Source organism: Corvus cornix, chromosome 2 (genome assembly GCF_000738735.6).
Source record: "Corvus cornix cornix isolate S_Up_H32 chromosome 2, ASM73873v5, whole genome shotgun sequence".
NCBI classification, from domain to species: Eukaryota; Metazoa; Chordata; class Aves; order Passeriformes; family Corvidae; genus Corvus; species Corvus cornix.
In genome coordinates this window covers 16,320,064-16,340,017 of record NC_046333.1, presented here as the reverse complement: position 1 = coordinate 16,340,017, position 19,954 = coordinate 16,320,064, and the positions used below count along the sequence as shown (strand labels likewise).

Genomic DNA, 19,954 nt, shown 5'->3' with positions numbered 1-19,954 from the left:
TGACTACAGGAAAGACATGAACCTATTAGAGCGGGTCTGGAGGAGGCCACAAGGATGATCAGTGTGAGGGAATAACTCTCCTATGAGGAAAGGCTGCCACAGTTGGGGCTGTTCAGCCTGGAGAAGAGAAGGCTCTGGGGAGACCTTGTTGTGGCCTTTCAGTACTTAAAAGGGGCAAACATTTTATCAGGACCTCTTGCAATAGGACAAGGGGTAGTTTTTAAACTAAAAGGTGGTAGATTTGGACTAGATACAAGGAAGATATTTTTTACAATGAGAGTGGTGAAACATGGGAACAGGTTGCCCAGGGACCTGGTAGATGCTCCAACCCTGAAAACATTCAAGATCAGGTTGGATGGCGCTCTGAGCAGCCTGATCTAGTTGCACATGTTCCAGCTCATTGCAGTGGGTTTGGACAAGATGATATTTAAAGGTCCCTTACAACCCAAACTATTCTATGATTCTGTGATTTTACCAATAGGTCATAATGTACTCATCAATTTCATATAGAACATCACTACTTTATACTCTATTATGTATGTACAAATATACATGTATATAGTTGGTCATTGCACTGTTCCCTCTGTTATAAACCAGAAATACATTCTCCAAAGATTTAACTATTTTAAAACTTTTTGAAAAAGGAAGTCAGTAAATAGTGTCTGCAGTACATTTATCATGACATAGACTCTGGAACAGAGAACACTACTAATCAAAAGCTTTAATCACAGTGTTTAAAACCCATATTTATATTTATATTAAAAGGAAAAACAAGGGAGATCTAGTTATCTGCATCTTCTAAAATTAGATCTCCTTACATAAGCACATACAGATTAATCACATCCAAGAATTTTTAATGAGCCAGCAGAGAGTGTTACAGACTGTTAATATTCATTCTCAGACAGTTTTCAAACATTGGAGAAGTTCCAGAGCACTGAAAGAAAGCAAAGGTTGTGCCAATATTGAAAAGAGATATATAGGTATTATAGCCCTATCAACTTAATATTGATCCCAAGTATATGGCAGAATGACTAATAGGAGATTCCACTAAGAAAGAATTAAAGAAGAACAATTTAATTAATGCAAATCAATAGGAATGTATGGAGAAGTATACATATTTTCAGGATAACTCAATATCCTTTTGTGTGAGAATACAAGTTGAATAGATAAATGTGTTGTAGAAATGTATTTATACTTCTGTAAAATATCTAACTGTAAAATATCTGTAAAATATCTAACTAACAAAACTTTGAGACACCACAATAAAAAAAATTAAATAATTATTTTAATAGGAAATCATTATGGTCCATGTGAAATAAAAAAAGGCTGATATGCTTCAAAAGTGGCCATAAAGGGTATACTGATCTTGACTCCTTGTTGCTTAACTTATTTTGATTATCCTCCAGGAAAACAATAAAATCATTGCTGATAAAAATTTGCACAGAGCACAGTGATAAAGACAGTGACAAATAATTAAAATAACAGACTGACATGATGACAGTCTGATGAGCTAGTTTCAAAAACAGCAAAACTGATTGCAACCCAACCTTGTTCCCACCACTCCGAACAAAAACTTTAGGAGTACACAGTTAAAACAGGGGTCCTTGACTACAAGTAGGGTAAGAAGGTCCTGTGCTTTGAGACCTTCACCCACCTCTATATCCAAAAGGGCCAATGAATTCTGGACATAAGAGTGAGAATATTGAGTTTGGAGAAGGCAATACTTCAGTCTTGTATTACCTCTGACATTAATGCAAGTATTCCTGAAGCATTGTACCTAGTAGTAGTATCAATGATTCACAAAAGCTGTTAAAATATTGGAAAGATATAGCAGTGAAAGAATGAATTCACTGGAGTGAAAACATGGGTGAATTCAATTCTAAAGAAAAGAAATCCAGGAGCTGCTTGATTTCTATTTATACAGGTTCGTAGGATTGTTGGAGAACCCTTCAGGAGGATAATAGGGAGCTTAATAACCTAGTAGACATGGCTGCATGGGGATTGAAAACTGATATTTTTAATATTGTGCATGGCATTTTAGTATTATTCAGGGCATATTTTGCTGTTCTGTTTCTTTTGCATGGCAAAATGTAGTATTAGTATTTGTTTTCAGGATGTGTTAAAGTAATCTCTATGACACTGAAGACTTGGGCTCTTTAATGGGTACATCTTTGGGAGGAGACTTATAATGCCTCCTGAAACTGCCCTCTGCCCTCTGGTAGATAACTCTGTTTCAGATTCCAATGTAATTGTCACAGTGACGTGGCCGCCCAGCTCCCCACTAACTTTAGGGCTGCACTTCTGTCTTTATCTGCTGCAGACATTTAAACACCTCTCTTTAGGTGCATTCAGAGACTTCTGTGGTTTCAAGGATCATTTTCATTTTATATAGCTAAATTGTCTCTATTTCTTGGGTTATTTTTTAAAACCAACAGTAATTTACTTAGGAATCTATTCAGCAAGTTGATTTTTTTCTAGTTTTTGGGAAACAAAAACTGACAGCTGTCTTTTCTCATTAACCTATCATTTACAGAAGCTTTGATATTAACTTTCTCATGCTGAACATATGTTATAGTGATCAGAATATTTTAGTGCAAAGAAAACTAAAAAACCACTTACGACACTTGATTTCCTCACTTTTCATCCATCCTATTTATTCATACAATAGTTTTCTACTTTAGAATACTCAGTCTAATAATTAATTTTTTGTTTTAAATGGCAAAACCCATAAGGTCTGATCATGAGATGTTGTACATTGTTGTAGTTCACCCATCTACCCCATCTAAGTGAACTGGACAGGCCTTATCACCCCAAAACTATGAAGCAAAGACAGTGCCTTTATTTCAGTTGAGCAGAAATGATTTAACAGTATAAACTGAAACAGTTCCTGAATGTCAAACTTCTTTCTCAATAAATCTTCCCAGATAAATTTTGTTAGAAATGTCTTGCAGCAAATGTGATCTGAATATGAGAGTGAAAAATCCATGGTTTACAACTGGAAAAGTGTCTAGCTGGCACTGATTTCTACAGAAGTCTTGTTGGAGTGAAAGCTCCTCTGGACTCAGGCCCAGAGGGAAGCCAAAGCACAGGGGTTGAATTAAAACCTTTGGACAAGCTGAGATACATGAAGCCACACCAAAGTGAAATAGAAATACAGATTTTTAACTTTTAGTAGAAATATATGCTAAGTGCCTTAAACATTAAAAAGCTGTAGCAGAGACCTTAAACACAGTTCTTGCTGCAGCAGTGGTACCTTTTCACAGAATTCTTTACATTAGACAAAATATAGATAGAATTATACTGTTCACATTTTTTAGATAGAGTGTTCACATAAACAATAAGAGCTGATAGAAACTGTATATGCAAATCTGTGTAATACCTATGTAACACTTGTGTAAGACTTAAGACTGATAGAATTAGACCTGGATAGGTTAAGAAAAGGAAAACTAGAATTGTGTGTTAATCTTATTGGTCAGTTAACAAATATAATCCATACTTCTGTACGAAAAAAAATAGAGTCTAGAGTACAGAGCATATAGAGTATAGAGCATATAGAGTCTAGAGTACAGAGCATATAGAGCATAGAGCATATAGAGCATAGAGTCTAGAGTATAGAGCATGTAGAGTATAGAGCATATAGAGCATACAGAAGAAGAAGAAGCTGGTTTTGCCAGCTGTTTGCTGTTGCTGCTTGCCTTTATCATGTAACCCCCTTCGAACTCTGCCTTCAAGAAAGCTATGAGACTATGAAATAAAGAACTTAGCAGAACAGCAGCCTCCTCTGCTCTTTTACCCTGGTCCAAGAAGGAAGGGTACCCCATCAAAAGCTCTACAAAGTCTGATCTTTACTACGACTGGTACAGCAAAAGAGCTGGGTGCTTATGGGGATTGCAATGGAATGGGGGTCCCGTGCTGAGACACCCGATTAAACTCACTCTTAAATCCTTCTGAGAGCTTGTTGGAGGACTCATTCCAGTAATTCACCAATCTGTTGAATTAATTGTTGAAACCCATTTACTAAAACCACAGTGGTATATTTTCTGCCTGGATAAATATCCACAATGATAAACACAGGCCTGCAAATACTTGAGATGTTTGCCAGTTATATTCCAGGCTTTGTACACACATTAAAAATGTCATTAAAATCACCAAATTTTCACAAGGTCATTTTTCAGACTTGCTAGAAAGAATAATAAAATTCTTTGCTAGAGTTTTAAAAGAACATGCATAAAGTAAGGGTGTTTCATTTTTTTCCCCCTTCAGATACTGAAAAGAAAATATCACAAGAGCTGTCTGGCTATAAATACGCCATTGCATAAGCACATTAATATGATCCAGTCACAGTATTTTGTCTCCTATTCCCAAGAGGCAAATTACACAGGGATAGGCTGCTAAAACTTTAGAAGCAGTAGCTGAGAAGACAAGAAGCACAAATGTCAAAACGGAAATAATATACCAGACACAGTTCAATTTTTCAGAGTCAAATTCTTACTCATTTGCATTATGAAAATGTGTAACACCATAAATATTATTCCCAAAATCAATCAAGTAATTCCAAATTTATATCACTGTAAATGACAGCACAATTTGACCTCCAGAAACTGTATATTTTACTGAAGGGAAAGGATTAAGTATTTATTACGAGCTGTCTTCTGTTGTTTAATAAGACACAGTTTGTCATTGCTGCAAGATGAAACTACATACTTTTCAAAGCTCAGTTTACGGCTCTGTAAGGGAACGGGATTTTTAAAATGTTCTTTCTAGAATATGCAAAATCTGAACAATTCTCTTATAACTATCTGCTGGCTCTACAAGAACAAAACCTTGAGGCAGTAAGGAAAACTGAACTTTATTAAAAATTTCATCAAAGAGATGAATAGTAGGCTTGGAGAAAAAAAGAGGGACTTAAGACACAATATGGCACTGCATTATACTTCAGAACCTACAAAGATATAAACCTGTAAAAGGTTTTGACTTCGTAAGTGCTGTATAGTTCAATGCAAAGTCAAATACTGCTGCATGTCTTTGAAAGTATGATCATATTTTGTTCTTCAAAGAGCATTTTATGAAACAGATCTAAGCTTATATTCTTGTAACTCCATCTACTTTTTTGAAATATGTGTGAAGTGGGGGAACATGGCAGAAAACAAAAACATGGGTTGAAATATTGATCACTGAAAGACCTGAGATGCCTGAATTGAATCACTCAAAAGAGATTTGAAATGGGATCTGTTACCTTTAATGCCTTTGACAACAAGGAGGCTAATCCTTAAGCAGAGAAGCTGCTGTTAATAATGGTTAAAAATAATTCCGGTACTTAATCCCCAACTGTGAAATGAATGGGTATTTCTAGTCGAGTTATTAAGGGGTGTAACTGAACCTCACAAGGAAACTTCTATCCCCAAAAGCATTCTTGTTTGTGTCAAACTAGTCCTTTGCCCAAAGGGCTTTTCCCAAGGAACACAGATTGGCCTACATAAGTGAACAAATTTCAGCTGCTGTTTTTGCCATATTCATGATAAGTAAATAGTTCTCTTTCTCCAGAGCTGTTGGTTTTGACACTAATATCCTTCACTGTTTCATTAAAAAATCCTCCAAGTAAATGTTATTTGAAACATTAGCCTTTCTACTGTAAACAGTATAGAAAGTTGCTCCTTACAAAAAACTCTTCCCTTCTTAGACAACATCTTTTCATTCTTCATCAGCATGTAGATTTGACTTAGAAATTGTAATGCTAATTTAGTTCTCCATAATTATGACTATTAGGTTTTAAATAATTCATTTTTCCTCCCCGCTGGATTACATACTTCAAAAAGTAAGCCTTGCTAAAATTACATGCTCTTGGATCTGGTAGCTTACAGAACTTGCTCATAATGCATATGAGACTATGGTCCACTTTCTTGAGAACAATTTTTAAAGTATTCTGTAAAATACACTGCTGTGATTCAGACCCTTGAGGGAGCAATAGGCATAATTGGTTCCAGTTTCAGCTTTTCACTTGCATGATTTAACTGACTCCTTTGTCCCTCAAGTAAAATGAAGGTGCTCTTCAAGCTGGGCTGGGGTCTAGCTCAGCACTGCAAGCAACTGCTAGAAAACTAATGCAGTAGGATACAAATGAAAACTATATGAAGGGAGAGTGGCAGCTCACAAACAGCACAAAATTAGGATTGTGAGGTAGCTCTACACATCAGACTTTGATAGACTATCCTGTGGCATAACAGCGCTGAACTCAATAACCATCCCTAATGCACCTGTGAAGGTCCAAGGTTACACTCAAAATCATGATTGTCTGCCTTTTCTTCAGAGTTCCCCTAAATGTATGCCTTCAGCAACTCCAAAAGCATGCTTCCATACAAGATTTTATGTGTCTTAATGCTGCTAGGAATGCCTCATATTAGTGATTCATGGGATCTCCATAAGTAGTTCGTGAAACACCAAGTGAAGAGGAGTGTGAGGACTGCAAATCATTCAGACATGTCAAGTGTCACACATTGCACTTGCTGCCAAATCACACTGGTAGTAGAGTGCCATGGTCTCTCCTCTCTCACATCTCAACTGATGGGCAGCATTGGTCACTGTTTCTATCACAGTTCCCAAAGCTTGGCTTCTCATACACTGGATGCTAAAAAAAATAAGAGCAAGTCATACTTAAGATTACTTTGGAAACTGCTCTTGTGGAACAATAGAAACACAGCCCAGTTTAACATACATGTTATAATTAGATTTTGCAAGCATGAATATAATTTTGTTCCCTAAAGAATGGAGCCTAGGTCCTCCTTGAGATAAAACTGCAGATCCATTCCTGGCTGTCTGTGAGAGATGAGAGGGTCTCCTTTATTACCTGTACTCCACATTTAATTATTGTTAACTCTTCATGGAAGTCACAGCACTGAGAATGCAAAATATACATAAAGACATCTAATAACAATGCTAATTAGTATTATATATGAGCATTAAAATTAACTAGTCATTTGTGATATGTTCTCACAATATGTTCATCAGTGCTCAAAATTTGCCTCTCATTTACTATTTCATGCTTGTGTCAGAGCATGATGGTACTGATTATTTTGGGTTATTTCAATTACCTCATTCTGGATCTGCAGATCTTACACTCTCACACATCTTCAGTTCAAAGAGGGCAGCTTCTGTTTCTGTGCACGGCCATTATATAGGTTGTCATTTGCATCTCTTTTAAAGCCTACTTCCAGTGAAAGTCTGGGAACATTCATTATAAAAATGCAGACTGCATTTCTCTTAAATCAATTAAAAGGTGAACATCATTATGGATTGTCTCGGATAAACAGAATTTACACATCAGCTGGCGTCACAAAGAGCTCCTAATTTTTGTATTACTTTTTTGAAATTAACTCCTTGAATGCTCAAAGAATACAGAGACCCCTTTATCTTCAAAAAGCACTTCCCTTTGATCTGAGCTTCTGTCATTGCTACCTTCGTGGATAAAAAAAGATGATAGATCTTAGTATGAAGCTCACAAATGCTTTAGAAATCTAGCACTCAAAATGAAAAATGCAGAGAAATTATTCTGTAACATTCAGGAGTGGTGCAGTGCTCATAACACGGCTTCATCGTTTGCCCAGTGTGGGGAATCCTATCTGAACACCTCTGGAAGTGTCAGCTTCTCTCCAGCAAAGCTCTCCCCAGGCCAGCTGGCTGCTGACCTTGTGGAATGTACTAGCTCAGCAGAGCTGGGGCTGATCTGCTCTAATTCCCTCTCTCTGGAGCTTTTCTGTCCCACCAGAGGACACTGTGAGCACACAACTGCCTTCAGAGGAATTTAAAATATATATTGTGTACTAGATAAATGAACTGACTTGAATGCCAAGATTTTGTACTCAGTTCCATTCAATGGGGCTGTTAATTCATCCTGTTGCTCACTGGGTAAATTATTCCATTTGCTACAAAAGCAGTTGGTTTAGCATACTTTTGTTTGACTTTGCAGAGTGCTGGATGCGCAGCGCTTTTGAATAAGGCCATTCATTTATTTAGCTACTGAGCTAACTGGTAGTACTGTGCTGGTATTCACCCACATCTCTGGATACCATGGAAATAGTTGCTCCCTGGGTTCTAGGCATGCCTAAAATTTTAATGTAAATAAGAGTCATTGAAACTATTTTTAAAAATGTGTCTACAGTGGTAATTTAGGTGAATTGTGTGGGACTAGGTGCGGGTATGAGGATGGCTGTGAGGAGGGGAGGTAGCAGCACAGCAGGCTGCCAGGGTGCTGGATGGTAGATGTCCTGAGGATAGCTGAGGTCCGTAAAACGGGTGGATTATGACACGTTTCTAAATTTTCATTTTCCTGTATTGTGGCAATACAAGCAGGGGAGAAAGAGGGGAGGAAGAGGAAGACGAAGGAGAGAGAAAGAAACTACGTTTCCCGGCGTGCCCCCGCGGCCTCGGGGCGGTGCGGGAGGAGGGAAGGGCAGGGAGCCACTGTGGGAGACGCAACATGGGCGCCTGAGGCCGGGGCGGAGGTCGGGGTGGGCTGAGCGCGGGGCCGGGCGGGGGTGCGGACGAGGCCGGTCTGAGGTGCTGGGCGGGCTCTCCCGGCCCCGCCGGAGGGGAGGGCGCGGGGGCGGGGGCCGAGGCCGGGAACGGGGTTGGGGCTGGGGCTGGGTACGGCCCGGCACCTCCCGGCACCGCCCCCGTGCAGGCGGCTGCGGCGGGGGCGCTGAGCTGAGCCTGCCCCGCGGGACGCGGCCCGGCAGCCGAGCAGGAGGCGGTGAGGGGCCGGGGCCATGGCCGAGACCGGCTCTGTGCACGCCACCAGGTTCGAGGCGGCCGTGAAGGTGATCCAGAGCCTGCCCAAAAATGGTGAGTGCGGCGGGGGGGGGGGTCCGGCGGCACCTGCGCCACCGGGGCCGGGCGGGCGGCGGGGCGAGGCCGCGGCCGCGGCAGGATCAGGGTAGCGGGGCCGCCCCGGCTGGGCGCTGTCAGCGGCTGGAGGGCCGCTGGAAATTCGGCATTAGTGCTGCTCTCCGCCTCTCGGGGAAGCGCCGGCTCGGGGGCTTCCGAGCCCTGCCAGGAGTTCCTGAGTCGGGAGCCTGGACCAGGGGATCTGTCAGCTCCCCGCGATTTCAGCCTCCCTGAAATCTTGAAGTTGCTTTAACAAAGCTGTTACCGTGAGTTCCCCTCTGCTGAAAGAGTTAACAAAATGGAAAAGCAAAAAAAAAAAAAAATCAGAACGTATCTTTTTGATAAGAGTTATGATAATAATTTTTTTTGGAAGTTGATTATTACATACATCATTAATTCTGGTGTAAGTAAAATCGCATTTTTTTGAGGTTTTGAGGTAAAGGTCACTGTAAACTTCTAATGATTAGAATCCAACCTCAAGCTACTTGATTTAATGGATTGGTTATGAATCTTCACTGCCAGCTGTTAAGAGTTTTATATTTACATTTTCTACCTCTACAAAAGTGTGTTCCACAAAGGAAGAAAAGAAAAACAAATCGGGAGGTATATTGAAACTGTTACTGAAAGTGTTGTCAAATACCTAAAGTAAACAAAAACACTGCAGAAGGCTGTGTTTTGAGTTGTGTTTGTTTGGTTTGTTTATTTTTGAGTTCTGGAGACTCTCAATAAGTTATCATTTGTTAACAGTAAAATGACTTGCAAGATACTTTATTTACTGGGAGCTAAACCTGTCCCTTTAAACTGAGTGAAAGGACATTGGCTATATGTTACTTATTACCTTTTTTTATTCTAATTGTGGAGTCTGACCTTAGCAGTAGTAAAGGTTATAGTCCTTTAAACTCCATCTGAAACTTGCTGTTTGTACAGTAAATATTTTCAGTGGTGCTGGTTCTCGGTAGATGAGGTGAAGATGTTCTCTGTTGACTTATATTGTACTGCTGTGAGTCAGGCTGTAACAGACTGCAGGCTGTTTTCTCACAGAACCATTAAGCTTGTAAAATACTAATATTCTTGATGACAATTTAATTGTCTTTTAAAATGCTTTCACTAGGTTCATTCCAGCCAACGAATGAAATGATGCTCAAGTTCTATAGCTTTTATAAGCAAGCAACCCAAGGACCCTGTAACATTCCTCGGCCTGGATTTTGGGATCCAATTGGTAGATACAAATGGTAACTTTTCATGAGTTGTTGTTTTGGGGATTTCTTTTATGCTTGGAGTGGAGATGTTTAGAAGAGTAGCGCTTGGAGAAAGAATCTCACTAAACTCCTTCTTTTTAAAATAAAAATAACATTTACAAACTTTGATGCTCGAATTAGTTTTCTGTTGTACTCCAGCTTTCTAGCTCAAATAATTTATAACTTCTCAGAGTTGCAGGTGGAAATGTTCCCTTTGATTATGCAGGTGGGCAGGTTTTTCTTGGACAACCAGCATCATGGTACCTCTGCAGTGTTTATCCCGTGTTGTAAAGTGAAATTTTAGGTGCTCTGCAGAATAAGTGATGTGGATGAGTGTCTGGAGTTCTTCCTTCTTGAGTTTTCATGTGTGATGTGAACCTGAAGTAAATAAGTGCTCACTGGCAACCACTAATACAGCTTTGAGCTCTTTGTGGGGAGGTTGGGTTTATGTGTCTTTCTGGTTTGTCTGCTCAGTGGAAGGGCTTCCCACTGTCTGTGTTTGCCTTGTCCTGGGAAGACCTCTGATTCACCAAATTGCTAAGTTCTGTTTGAAAAACCAATGTGAATGTTTTGCTTACAGTATTTTAATGATGATTTGTCCTGAAGAAAATAATTCTTGCTGTGTTATGGTCGTGGTGGTCTTGGGAATCTGTGAAATGATTCCTAGGACTTTTTTTTCCCTCCTTCCTTCCTCCTCAGCCTACCCAAACCAGAGGGCAGGGGACAGACTAGGGCAGGGGGCAGACTAGGGCAGTGAGCTTTCATCCACCTGGCTGATTGTAGCTGGAGTGTGAGCCACCAACCTTGGTGGTTTTCTGTGAGTGGGACGAATACTCTGGAATGTCAAGTCATGTGCAAGACTGAGGAAATGTTTTATTACAGTCTGTGTTCTGACAGATTCCTTGTGCAATACTGATAAATTTGGTTAGAGTCTTCTGTCTTGCGGAGTTGGAGAGGGGAAGATTTTATTTAGGTTATAAGTAGCTGCTGTGGTAACTGGGCTGATGGCTACACTATTTGCCTAGTAGGCTGATGTGTCTTTTCCCAATTGCTAAACTCAAAAAGGACAGATTTTTCTTTTTGGCCTGTTCTGCCCCAGTGACAGCTGTTTGTAAGTGCTGGCTGAAGTGTCTGGGCCTGTTTGTTTTATACAGCAGAGGATCTTAAACTCAACTTAGTCAATAGGGTAATGTTTGTGTCTTACTTACAGCTTACTGGGTACAAAATCATAGGCAGTCAGTGAGGAGCTCTTCAGTCCCTAGTCTGTTCAGTTTGTTGCTGCTTCTTCCGCTGTGTGATTATCCTAGCAAATTATATATTTGTACTTAAAAAAAAAAGTGAATCGCTCTTGCATTTTACTTGTATCAGAGAAACTTCAGACATTACATAACTGACCTACTTAAGGCCAAGTTGAAAAAAATCCAGTATGCCCTGAAGATACTGAAGGTGTGCGACTTTCTTTCCTAGGGATGCTTGGAGTGCCTTGGGAAACATGTCCAAAGAAGAAGCCATGATAGCCTATGTTGATGAAATGAAAAAGGTATGTTTACTAATGCAGGGATTTTCTAGAACAAATGTTCCAGAAATAGAGGAATGTGAGTTGGGTCTTGCTGACTACTACTGCCAAAGCTCGAAATGAGTTATCCCCTATGTGAACTGTTACATTTCAGTACTATACTGTTTGGCCTGTGGGGAGAAGAAAATTACAAAGTTCCTTTGTAAGCTACAGAATTTGTGTTGTTTTCAGAGAAACATGAGAGTTCTAGCTGATTAGAAGCTTCAGTGACAGAGCTAAAGAAAGTGAAATACTGAAATCATGATTAAGGGGGCAGTAAGGAAAAAAAAACTGTACTGCAAACTGCATCAGTTCTTAGAGCTGAGAGAGGTAAGTGATCCTTATCCCAGAAAAGAGACTAAAACAACTTTCCAGAAGGACTTCAGGAGAAAAGGTCTCACTCTCATGACTGGAGACATGAATATAATCATATATGTAAACTTAATATTTTTCGATTTTTCAGGAAGAACTCAGCAACCTGAATTTTCTGTACTTGTCATGAAAATACACCATGTATATTATAGTTGCAGTGAAACTGTTAGCATTGAATAATGTGCTCTGTTTTGGAATAGATGTGTAGCTTGTAAACAGTCACAGTTACCATATTAAGCAGGAATTGCAGCATTAACTAAATTAAACAGAGTTAAAGTTTCATGTCTTTTATTAACTAACCCTTTTCACTGCAGTCTTTTCACTGAAACTTCTCGAAATTACTTTTCCAGTTTAAAGATTGTTTGCTGTCAATCTGGATAAAAGTATAATTGTAATCTATTATTATAATGAGGTTAGCATCAAAGGGAGAAGATCAAGGGGAAAAAGTTCTACTCCAAATACACGTGCTTTTTTCCTAGGCCACTATCTTGACATCAAACTCTGAACCTGTTTAATGGACAATGCAACAAAAATTTTTACTAGGCAAGGAGCTGGAGTCTGATTTACTGTTCTTTTGCCTATCCATAGTTTTGGTAATTTAGTTCCTGCTGGTATTACTGTATCTGCTTTAAAATGAAAAATAAGCTACTCCTGAAAACACAGAAGGCCAAATACTGTTTGTTTGATTAAAAATCCTACTAAATTTTAATAATTACTTTGAATGTGTGCCACAAGGTTTAGTGCTTAATTTCAAATCTTGGATTCAATATATGTTGATATTTCAGTAGATTGCCTTGTGGGTTTTTTTAGGTGCAGTAACTGGTTTGGTCAGGACACCAAAACTAAGTGATACTGCAATGTTTGTTCTAAAACAACTCTAGTAAGCCTCCTTCTAGGAAGTCTGCTTACTTGACCCTAATGAACCACAAATACTCTTCCTCTGTGCGGATTACATGTAGGGATTGGAGAGCAAAGGACTTCTTGCCTTGCTCAGCTTTGAAACTGGAGAGTCTGTTTACCTTGCTTTTGGTTTCAGCTCTCACATTTGGAATACTAGCTTCAGCTTTTCCATCCCAATTGATTCTACTTGAAATGTCAATGGAAGTGCATTTCAAATGTTTCCACTGGGTGGTTCTATCAGCACATACTGCACTAATCCTTGTGGACTTACTGTGGGCAGTCTGCTGTTGCTGCATCCATGTCTAAGAGACCAAAAACCCACTTGCAGGCTGATATCCCAGAACTGTGTTTAAGGGTGTATAAGATTCCCATATTCTCCCAGTCCTGGGGCATTCCCTGGCATTTGCACATTGTATTTGGGCTATACATGCATCAGATGACCCTGTCACAAAATTCTAAATTTGTTTTGGGTTTTTTTTCTCTCCTTATGTGGTAACCTTGAAAATCACAGTTGAGGAATGTGTCTTGGGTGAGATTTTGATATGCTGGTGAGAGATGATGAAATGTCTTATTTTAAAATAAACAAAATGCACCTGAGCTCAGACTCAAGGTTAGTTTGTTTCAAGTAGCATTTCTGAAATTTATTTTGCAATGCTGTTTAAACTAATTTGTTTACATTTCAGATACAATGTTTTGTTACATATTACAAATAAGTGATATCTTAGCCTGAAGCATTAACACTATATGGTGATTCTAATTTAAAACATGAGTATATATGAATTATGTGTCATCCAAGGAAAACAGTAAATCAGGATACATAATAACTTATTTTTCACTGTCAAATTTTGAGATTGCTTATTAAGCCTGGTGGCTATATAAGTAAGGAGTTGCTTTTGTTTGTGGAAGTGTTTTTTCTTTCCATGCTCACGTAAAAGCTAGCAGGTAGAAAAAATTCTAAGAATTGCTCTAAGTAGCACAGAATATATTGAGGTCTATTTAGAATACATGAAGAGCAGTAATGTGCAGACATCATAGAAATGCATGTATGAAACAGTTTACAGAGCTGACTATAGAAATAAATACGTAACAAATACAAGCCTTATTCTAGAATAGGCTTCTTGTTTCTCTCAATGTTATTGAAGTGAAAAAAGGCAATCACAAAACTGTTCAATCTCTGTTTCATATCCAGCTCTGTATCTGAGTATTTCTCCCTAACAAAGACAGAATGAATTACGTTCACTGGACAGATCAGAGAAGTGGCAATGAAACCGCAGGTCGATAGAATTGTTGTCTCTTGGTATCGTTGACTGGTTTGCAAGTGTTGACTTGCTAGGTGTTAGCCTGCCTGGAGCTCCTGCTTTGTGCAATAATGCTGCAGCTTTTGCTCCTGCTGCTTACTGGTGTGCTTGGTGCCTTTGAGCAGCATGTTCTGTGGCAGCATGTACCTTCATCTGTTGCTTTCTTGGTGCCCTTCAGGAGGAGGAGGTGTGCTGTAGCTGTTAGTTTGTTTCAGTCTGAGTTTCTACCTATAGCTATTGCCACTTTTAAAATATGGTAACTAAAGAAGTAGAGGATGAAAAAGGAACAAAGCTATTGGCAAAAAGCTTGTTTGAAAGGACTTAAACTAGAATGGGACAATAATACCATGTGCTTTTAAAATAGTATCCAACTATTTAATCTCTTCTGTTTAATTTATTTTAGATTTAAGATTTTGCATTCCTATCATATGATCAAAGGTATTGTTTTTGTAACTTAAAATGAAGAAATGCTCCACATGACTTCAAGAGCAGAACTTGGTTCTAGTTTGTTCTTCTTCTGAGTGTGTCTTTGTGCTGTCCCAGTTTTGCTGTATTGTGTCCACTTCTTCGTTTGGGTTTAGAAGCACCTAGTAGTGCACTTCTGATCTGCTCCTTGTGTTCCATTGAAGATGGCAGGGTTTGACAGTACAAAGAATCCTCTAAGACGAAAAAAGTATTTCCGTTTTATTTTCTTTGTGGAAAGACTTGTCTATAAAATAATTATATCAGATAATAGCAGCCTTTTGAATTTTGAGATGGTTTAGTTCGAAATTGCAGAAATAATGGATTCCAACGTCTACTAATAAATACGGTGTCAAGAGCTGTGTTTTAGTCTTGGCAAATGTGTTAGCTCTCTCATCTTGTCTTCACCTGAAGAAAATTAAGTAGAAGATTCTTGTTCAATAACTTAGTTTTATGTTTTTTCCCTGTAATTAAGAAAAGTTTAAAAAAATCAGAATAACATGTTTAGTGACTTAGTGAAGCGTTACTGAGCTTTACAATGACCAGCAGTTTCTAAAATCAGTTGAAATGAATGAATGAATCATTAAAATGCTGTTTCATAAGATGCTTCATGTTTTGGATTTGTGCAGATTCTTGAGAGTATGCCAATGACGGACAAAGTTGAAGAGTTACTACAAGTAATAGGCCCATTCTATGAAATAGTAGAAGATAAAAAGAACAGAGGATCTGACCTAACATCAGGTTCGGACAAATAACTTTCGTTGTACTACTGATAATCATAACTCAGTGTTTTGGGGGGCTTGTTTTCTGTAAATAATTTAAAAGCTAAATGTTACATGTCTCTGTTCATTCTCTTTACCATATGGCAGTTCGAATGGAGAAAGTCTCTAAGTATTTGGAAGGTAGGAATAATAAATTATGTGTAAATCCATCGTTTCCATTGTTTTGGTGCTGTAGGAACTTCCTGCTAACACTTGTGACTTCTGAGCTTGCCACCTCATTAGGCTGGATTTTGTTTTATTTTACTTTTGGGGTGATTAGATCCAGAAAGTTGCATGTTTAGTCCTTGTAGATGGGCTTTTTGAGCTTCTGAAGGAAGCCTGGAGACAGGAGAGTATTTAAAATAAAACAACTCTCCCAACCAAATCAAGTTGTGCCTTTCTATTATGAAAAGGAACAACTAATGTGTACTGATACATTCTGATGTAGCTGTGGATTATCAAACTGAATGCAGTTCTGGTAATCCAGCTCTGTCATCTAATCTAAAATTAAAAAAAACCCACAGTAAAACCCCATGCTTTTTAAATCATGGCTTCTTTAACACACACAAATTTTCTGATGCTCAAGTTCATTAAAGGAATATTTGAATAGTTTAAATTACTGTCAGGTGGCAAACCTAGTGGTGTCACAGCTGCATAAAAATCAGTGTGTTGATTTATATTTAGCAATACCACTGTGAGGCTGTTTTGATCATACCAGTTATTATGTGTTCATAAGGTTGTAATGTGTTCATAAGGTTGTCATGTAAGTCTTACAGTTCTTTAAATCTGGCTTAAAATGACATTTAAGAACTGAAATGCAACAGGGCAAAACTTGAAACTGATTTTAAAAACCAAATCCATTGCACAAATAAATTGGTTAATGTCCTTAAGAAGTATGAGTCGACTGGTTAAGTTGCCTTTTGTGTGTGGCTTTTTTCCCCCTACCTTAAAGGAAAATGGTTTTGTTATCAAGCATCAGAGAAACAGAAATAGTTTTTCATTGTTTTGGGGGAAGAGTAATGGTAGAAGTTTTTACATGGCCATTTTGAAAGTGCATATGACTTTTTCTCAACTGAAGTTGTGTATATTTCATGTGTGGGATGCAGTAAGTTTGCCTGACAGCTGGATTGATAGGCAGGTACGAGTATCAGTAGATTCAGGTCGGTGATCTGTCTAATAAGGATTTACTTAGTCTTGGTGTCTATGGCACAGTGCCAGAAGCCACTTCTTTAAAAAATGACTTGCCTAGATACACAGAGAATCATGGAAGTTAAAGTGTACCTGTTTCCATAACAAATCTAACATACTTGTTTTTTAAAGAGGCAGTTTAAACATAAGGTGGTGTAAGTTAAACAGAATAGCAGATTTCAGCTTTACCTTGTTCTGTCATTGTTGCAATAATTCTGGTGATATGTCATTGTTCATACCGCTTACAGGTGCAAGCAATATCTGATTATGCCACAATAAATTACGGCAGAATTTTCACAAAGTCCCTTGTGTGTTACAACTTTACCATTGCATTTAAGGTTTTGAAGCCCTTTCTTTGGCGCTCTTACCACTTCCCTGAATAAAAGCAAAGCTGGAAATAATTATTGTTGTTTACAGTACAGATATCAAAATATTTCACAGAAGTATGGAAGCATGATTACCGTCAGTCTTTCAGATACACACTAAGGAATAGAACCAACGTACCCAAGTCTGTGTTTGAGATAATACAGACACTGGTGACAATACTGTTAAAAATTGACACATGGTTATGTTTTGATTGTTTGAGTTTATCCAGTCCTGTTTCTTTCCTCACCTCCAAGCCCCTACAGTCTGTATATTCTGTTGTGGAAGGTATGTTTTTCAGGGGTGCACAGTTGGTATGTTCTGAAAACTGGGACCCTTCTCTGGACTACCTTGCTTCATATTGTACCCTGTCTTCTGGTCCATTCTGTTTTGAGTTTGCCTTCTGTTCTTCCATCAAACTTTAATCATGCAGATCATTATCTAACTGTTTAAGAATTGGATGCCACTACCTCAAAATCAACAGTTTCTTGAATTAGTGGAGAAGAATTGTCTGTAAGTTCAGTGTACATCACATATGGATTCTGTATTGTCTCTAGCAGATTGGCCTCAACAGAAAAGTATAGCCTTTTAAAATTGCATTTCTAGTCTTTGTGGTTTCTTTGAAAATGTTAAATACAAACCATTGAAATACTGTCTTTCTGAACCAATAGAGCCTGTGGCTCCTTAATAAAGAACACAGAAGTCTGTCATGTCAGCATTGAAATAAATGACTTGTAACATCTACTAGAAAACCAAGACAAACTTACTGGATCCATGAGTTACAAATATCCAGACTTGAATATGTTGGTAAAGAAAGAAAAACAAATAATTCCCTCCAATAGGCTGAGCAAATCTGAGAGTTATTTTGAAAGCATGTAACCTGGGTAGTGTTTGGAAAGGTCACCCTGCAGCTGTGTGAGAAGCTTGACTTCTCTGGAAAGCTGTGTCAGTAGTCTCTTTCTGACAGGTATGAAGTGCTTCTTTACAGAAAAAGCCACTGACAAATTATTTTTGGGTACATGAAATACTTGACATCAAAGAAGAAAGTGGGCTCTTAGCTGACATAGCACTGCAGAAGGGAAGATGCAACTCTTGCAGCATTATAGAAAGACTCTTGTTTGTAGCTGCTGGAAGAGTAGAGGGACTGTCCCATAAGGTGGGAGGGTGCTTTAGAGGAGCAGCATTTTAACGTTTTGTACTTGCTAGTAAATGCACAAGAAATCTGATGTCTAAGCCAATGCTAAAAAGGCAAAGAAGTTTCCAAACACCATTGCTCAGTAAATGTGAAATTTTTAGAATGCACATTCAAGGTTTCTTTTGTAATACTTGAAGAAGCCAAAGGTGGGCTAGGATTGGCACCCTAGTCATCTGATACTGTGTGGAAAATATTGAGAGTTTCAGAACCAATTCATGCTTCAGAATGTTCCCCTGAAATGTTTGTGGATGCTTTCTTTTTTCTGAATGAGAGTAAACCAAAGCGGGGCAAGAAAATCCCTGTCTGACAGGCCCACACTAAGTTAAGGTATCTGAACAACTAAGCAAAGTATCTGGAAATTGTTTACAAGTTGTTCAGTAGAATTTTTCTGTATAATCTTTCTGCTTTGTGATAAGACATTTAATCTGTTCTAAAATCCTATCAAATAAAGACAACCCTTTGCCTGCATGCTGAGTAGTAATGGTGTTAGTAAGCCTGTGAAAATGAAGTGCTCCCTCCAGTAACAACAAGCTGAATACTGCAGAGGTGGTAGAAAGTTTCAGCATTATAATACTCTTAAACTTTGGCTTCCTAAGGAGTGTTTCTCGCCCGAAAGCTTTGCTCCCAGCTGCGTTGCAGTTGCACCAGATGAAGGTCTATTGAAGTAAGGTGCTGTGTATTGTTGCATATGCTGGTTTTGGGCAATGCTGATGGCAGCATGGGCTGTTAGAGAGGAGCCTGTGCAGGGCACTGCTTGTGTGCATGGCAGAAGTTGGCCTGGCTCACAGGCAGACACAGCTGTTTAACAATTTGCTTGGTGTCTTCCTGCATTGGATGTGGGAGCTATGTTTAAAAAACAATACTCACTGAGGTCTGTGTGCTTTTAGAACAACCAAATACATGTAAACATTTGTATTTCAAGGGCAGTAGTTAGTACAGGACGTAGGTCAGCTTTGAAAAAAGTGAACCTGTTCTTCATTATTACTTTCCAAGTGGAAATACTTTTCTTACTCTTAAAACAGTATGTTTTCCAACTGTGTTTCTTTAGATTGCCTATGACTAGTTTATCTTTTTGAATAGTTTTGTTTTATCAAAGACCTTCTCAGATTATTTTCAACATCTTGGCTTTCTAATGGGGAATTTGGTGGCTCTTCCTACTCGTGTGCGAGCCTTTGCTGTGAAACACACTGTTTGCTTCATAAGCTCACTTTTTCATGGCAGTTTGACGTCAAAGATACTTGCTTAACAGATTTCCTTCTCTTTCCTTCCACCTTTCTTCACTAGAATTCAGTGTTGGTGAATCTTCTTAGTCATTCATAAGAAGAGGAAAAAGAGCTAAAATCCATGTTGCTCTGAAGTGCAGTGCGTTATTAGGTTCTGTTAGTGGCTGCACCATAGTGAGGAAGTGCATTGAGGCAGGAGGAGCTGCTGGGTGTGTGGGTGAATGAGGTTTTTAAAATCCCATCCTTTAAACTTTTCTCCCCTTCTAGTTTCCAGTGATAAATTAACAGGTGTAATCAAGGTTACAGATGATATTCAGAAAGGCTAGTGTGAAACTTACTATACAATTTTTTTTGTTACTATCTCAGCAATTTAACCTTCAGAAGTGTCTAGAACATTCTCTCCAGCATTTGCTGCAGGCTGGGATTATTATAAAAGATAAGGGCTGGGCCAGCAAGTGTCAGTCAGTGGAGAATCTCAGTGAGATGTGGAATCAGTGTCTCAACAAGCCATGACTTGTC

The 19,954-nt window shown here is 38.7% G+C and overlaps 1 protein-coding gene across 3 annotated transcripts in view; it reads left to right on the top strand.

The window, feature by feature from the left end:
* Window positions 1–8,636: 8,636 nt before the first annotated feature.
* Window positions 8,637–19,954, top strand: part of ACBD5 (acyl-CoA binding domain containing 5) — a 30,644-nt gene continuing 19,326 nt past the window's right edge. Inside the window, exons 1-5 of one of the 3 annotated variants that reach the window (XM_039548428.1) lie at window positions 8,637–8,838; window positions 9,992–10,112; window positions 11,586–11,658; window positions 15,335–15,446; window positions 15,575–15,607. In XM_039548428.1, the coding sequence (XP_039404362.1) occupies window positions 8,763–8,838; window positions 9,992–10,112; window positions 11,586–11,658; window positions 15,335–15,446; window positions 15,575–15,607 (415 nt within the window). In that variant the 5' untranslated portion in view covers window positions 8,637–8,762. The remainder of the gene's footprint in view (window positions 8,839–9,991; window positions 10,113–11,585; window positions 11,659–15,334; window positions 15,447–15,574; window positions 15,608–19,954) is intronic. The other 2 variants (XM_039548426.1, XM_039548427.1) reach the window with 2 other exon arrangements.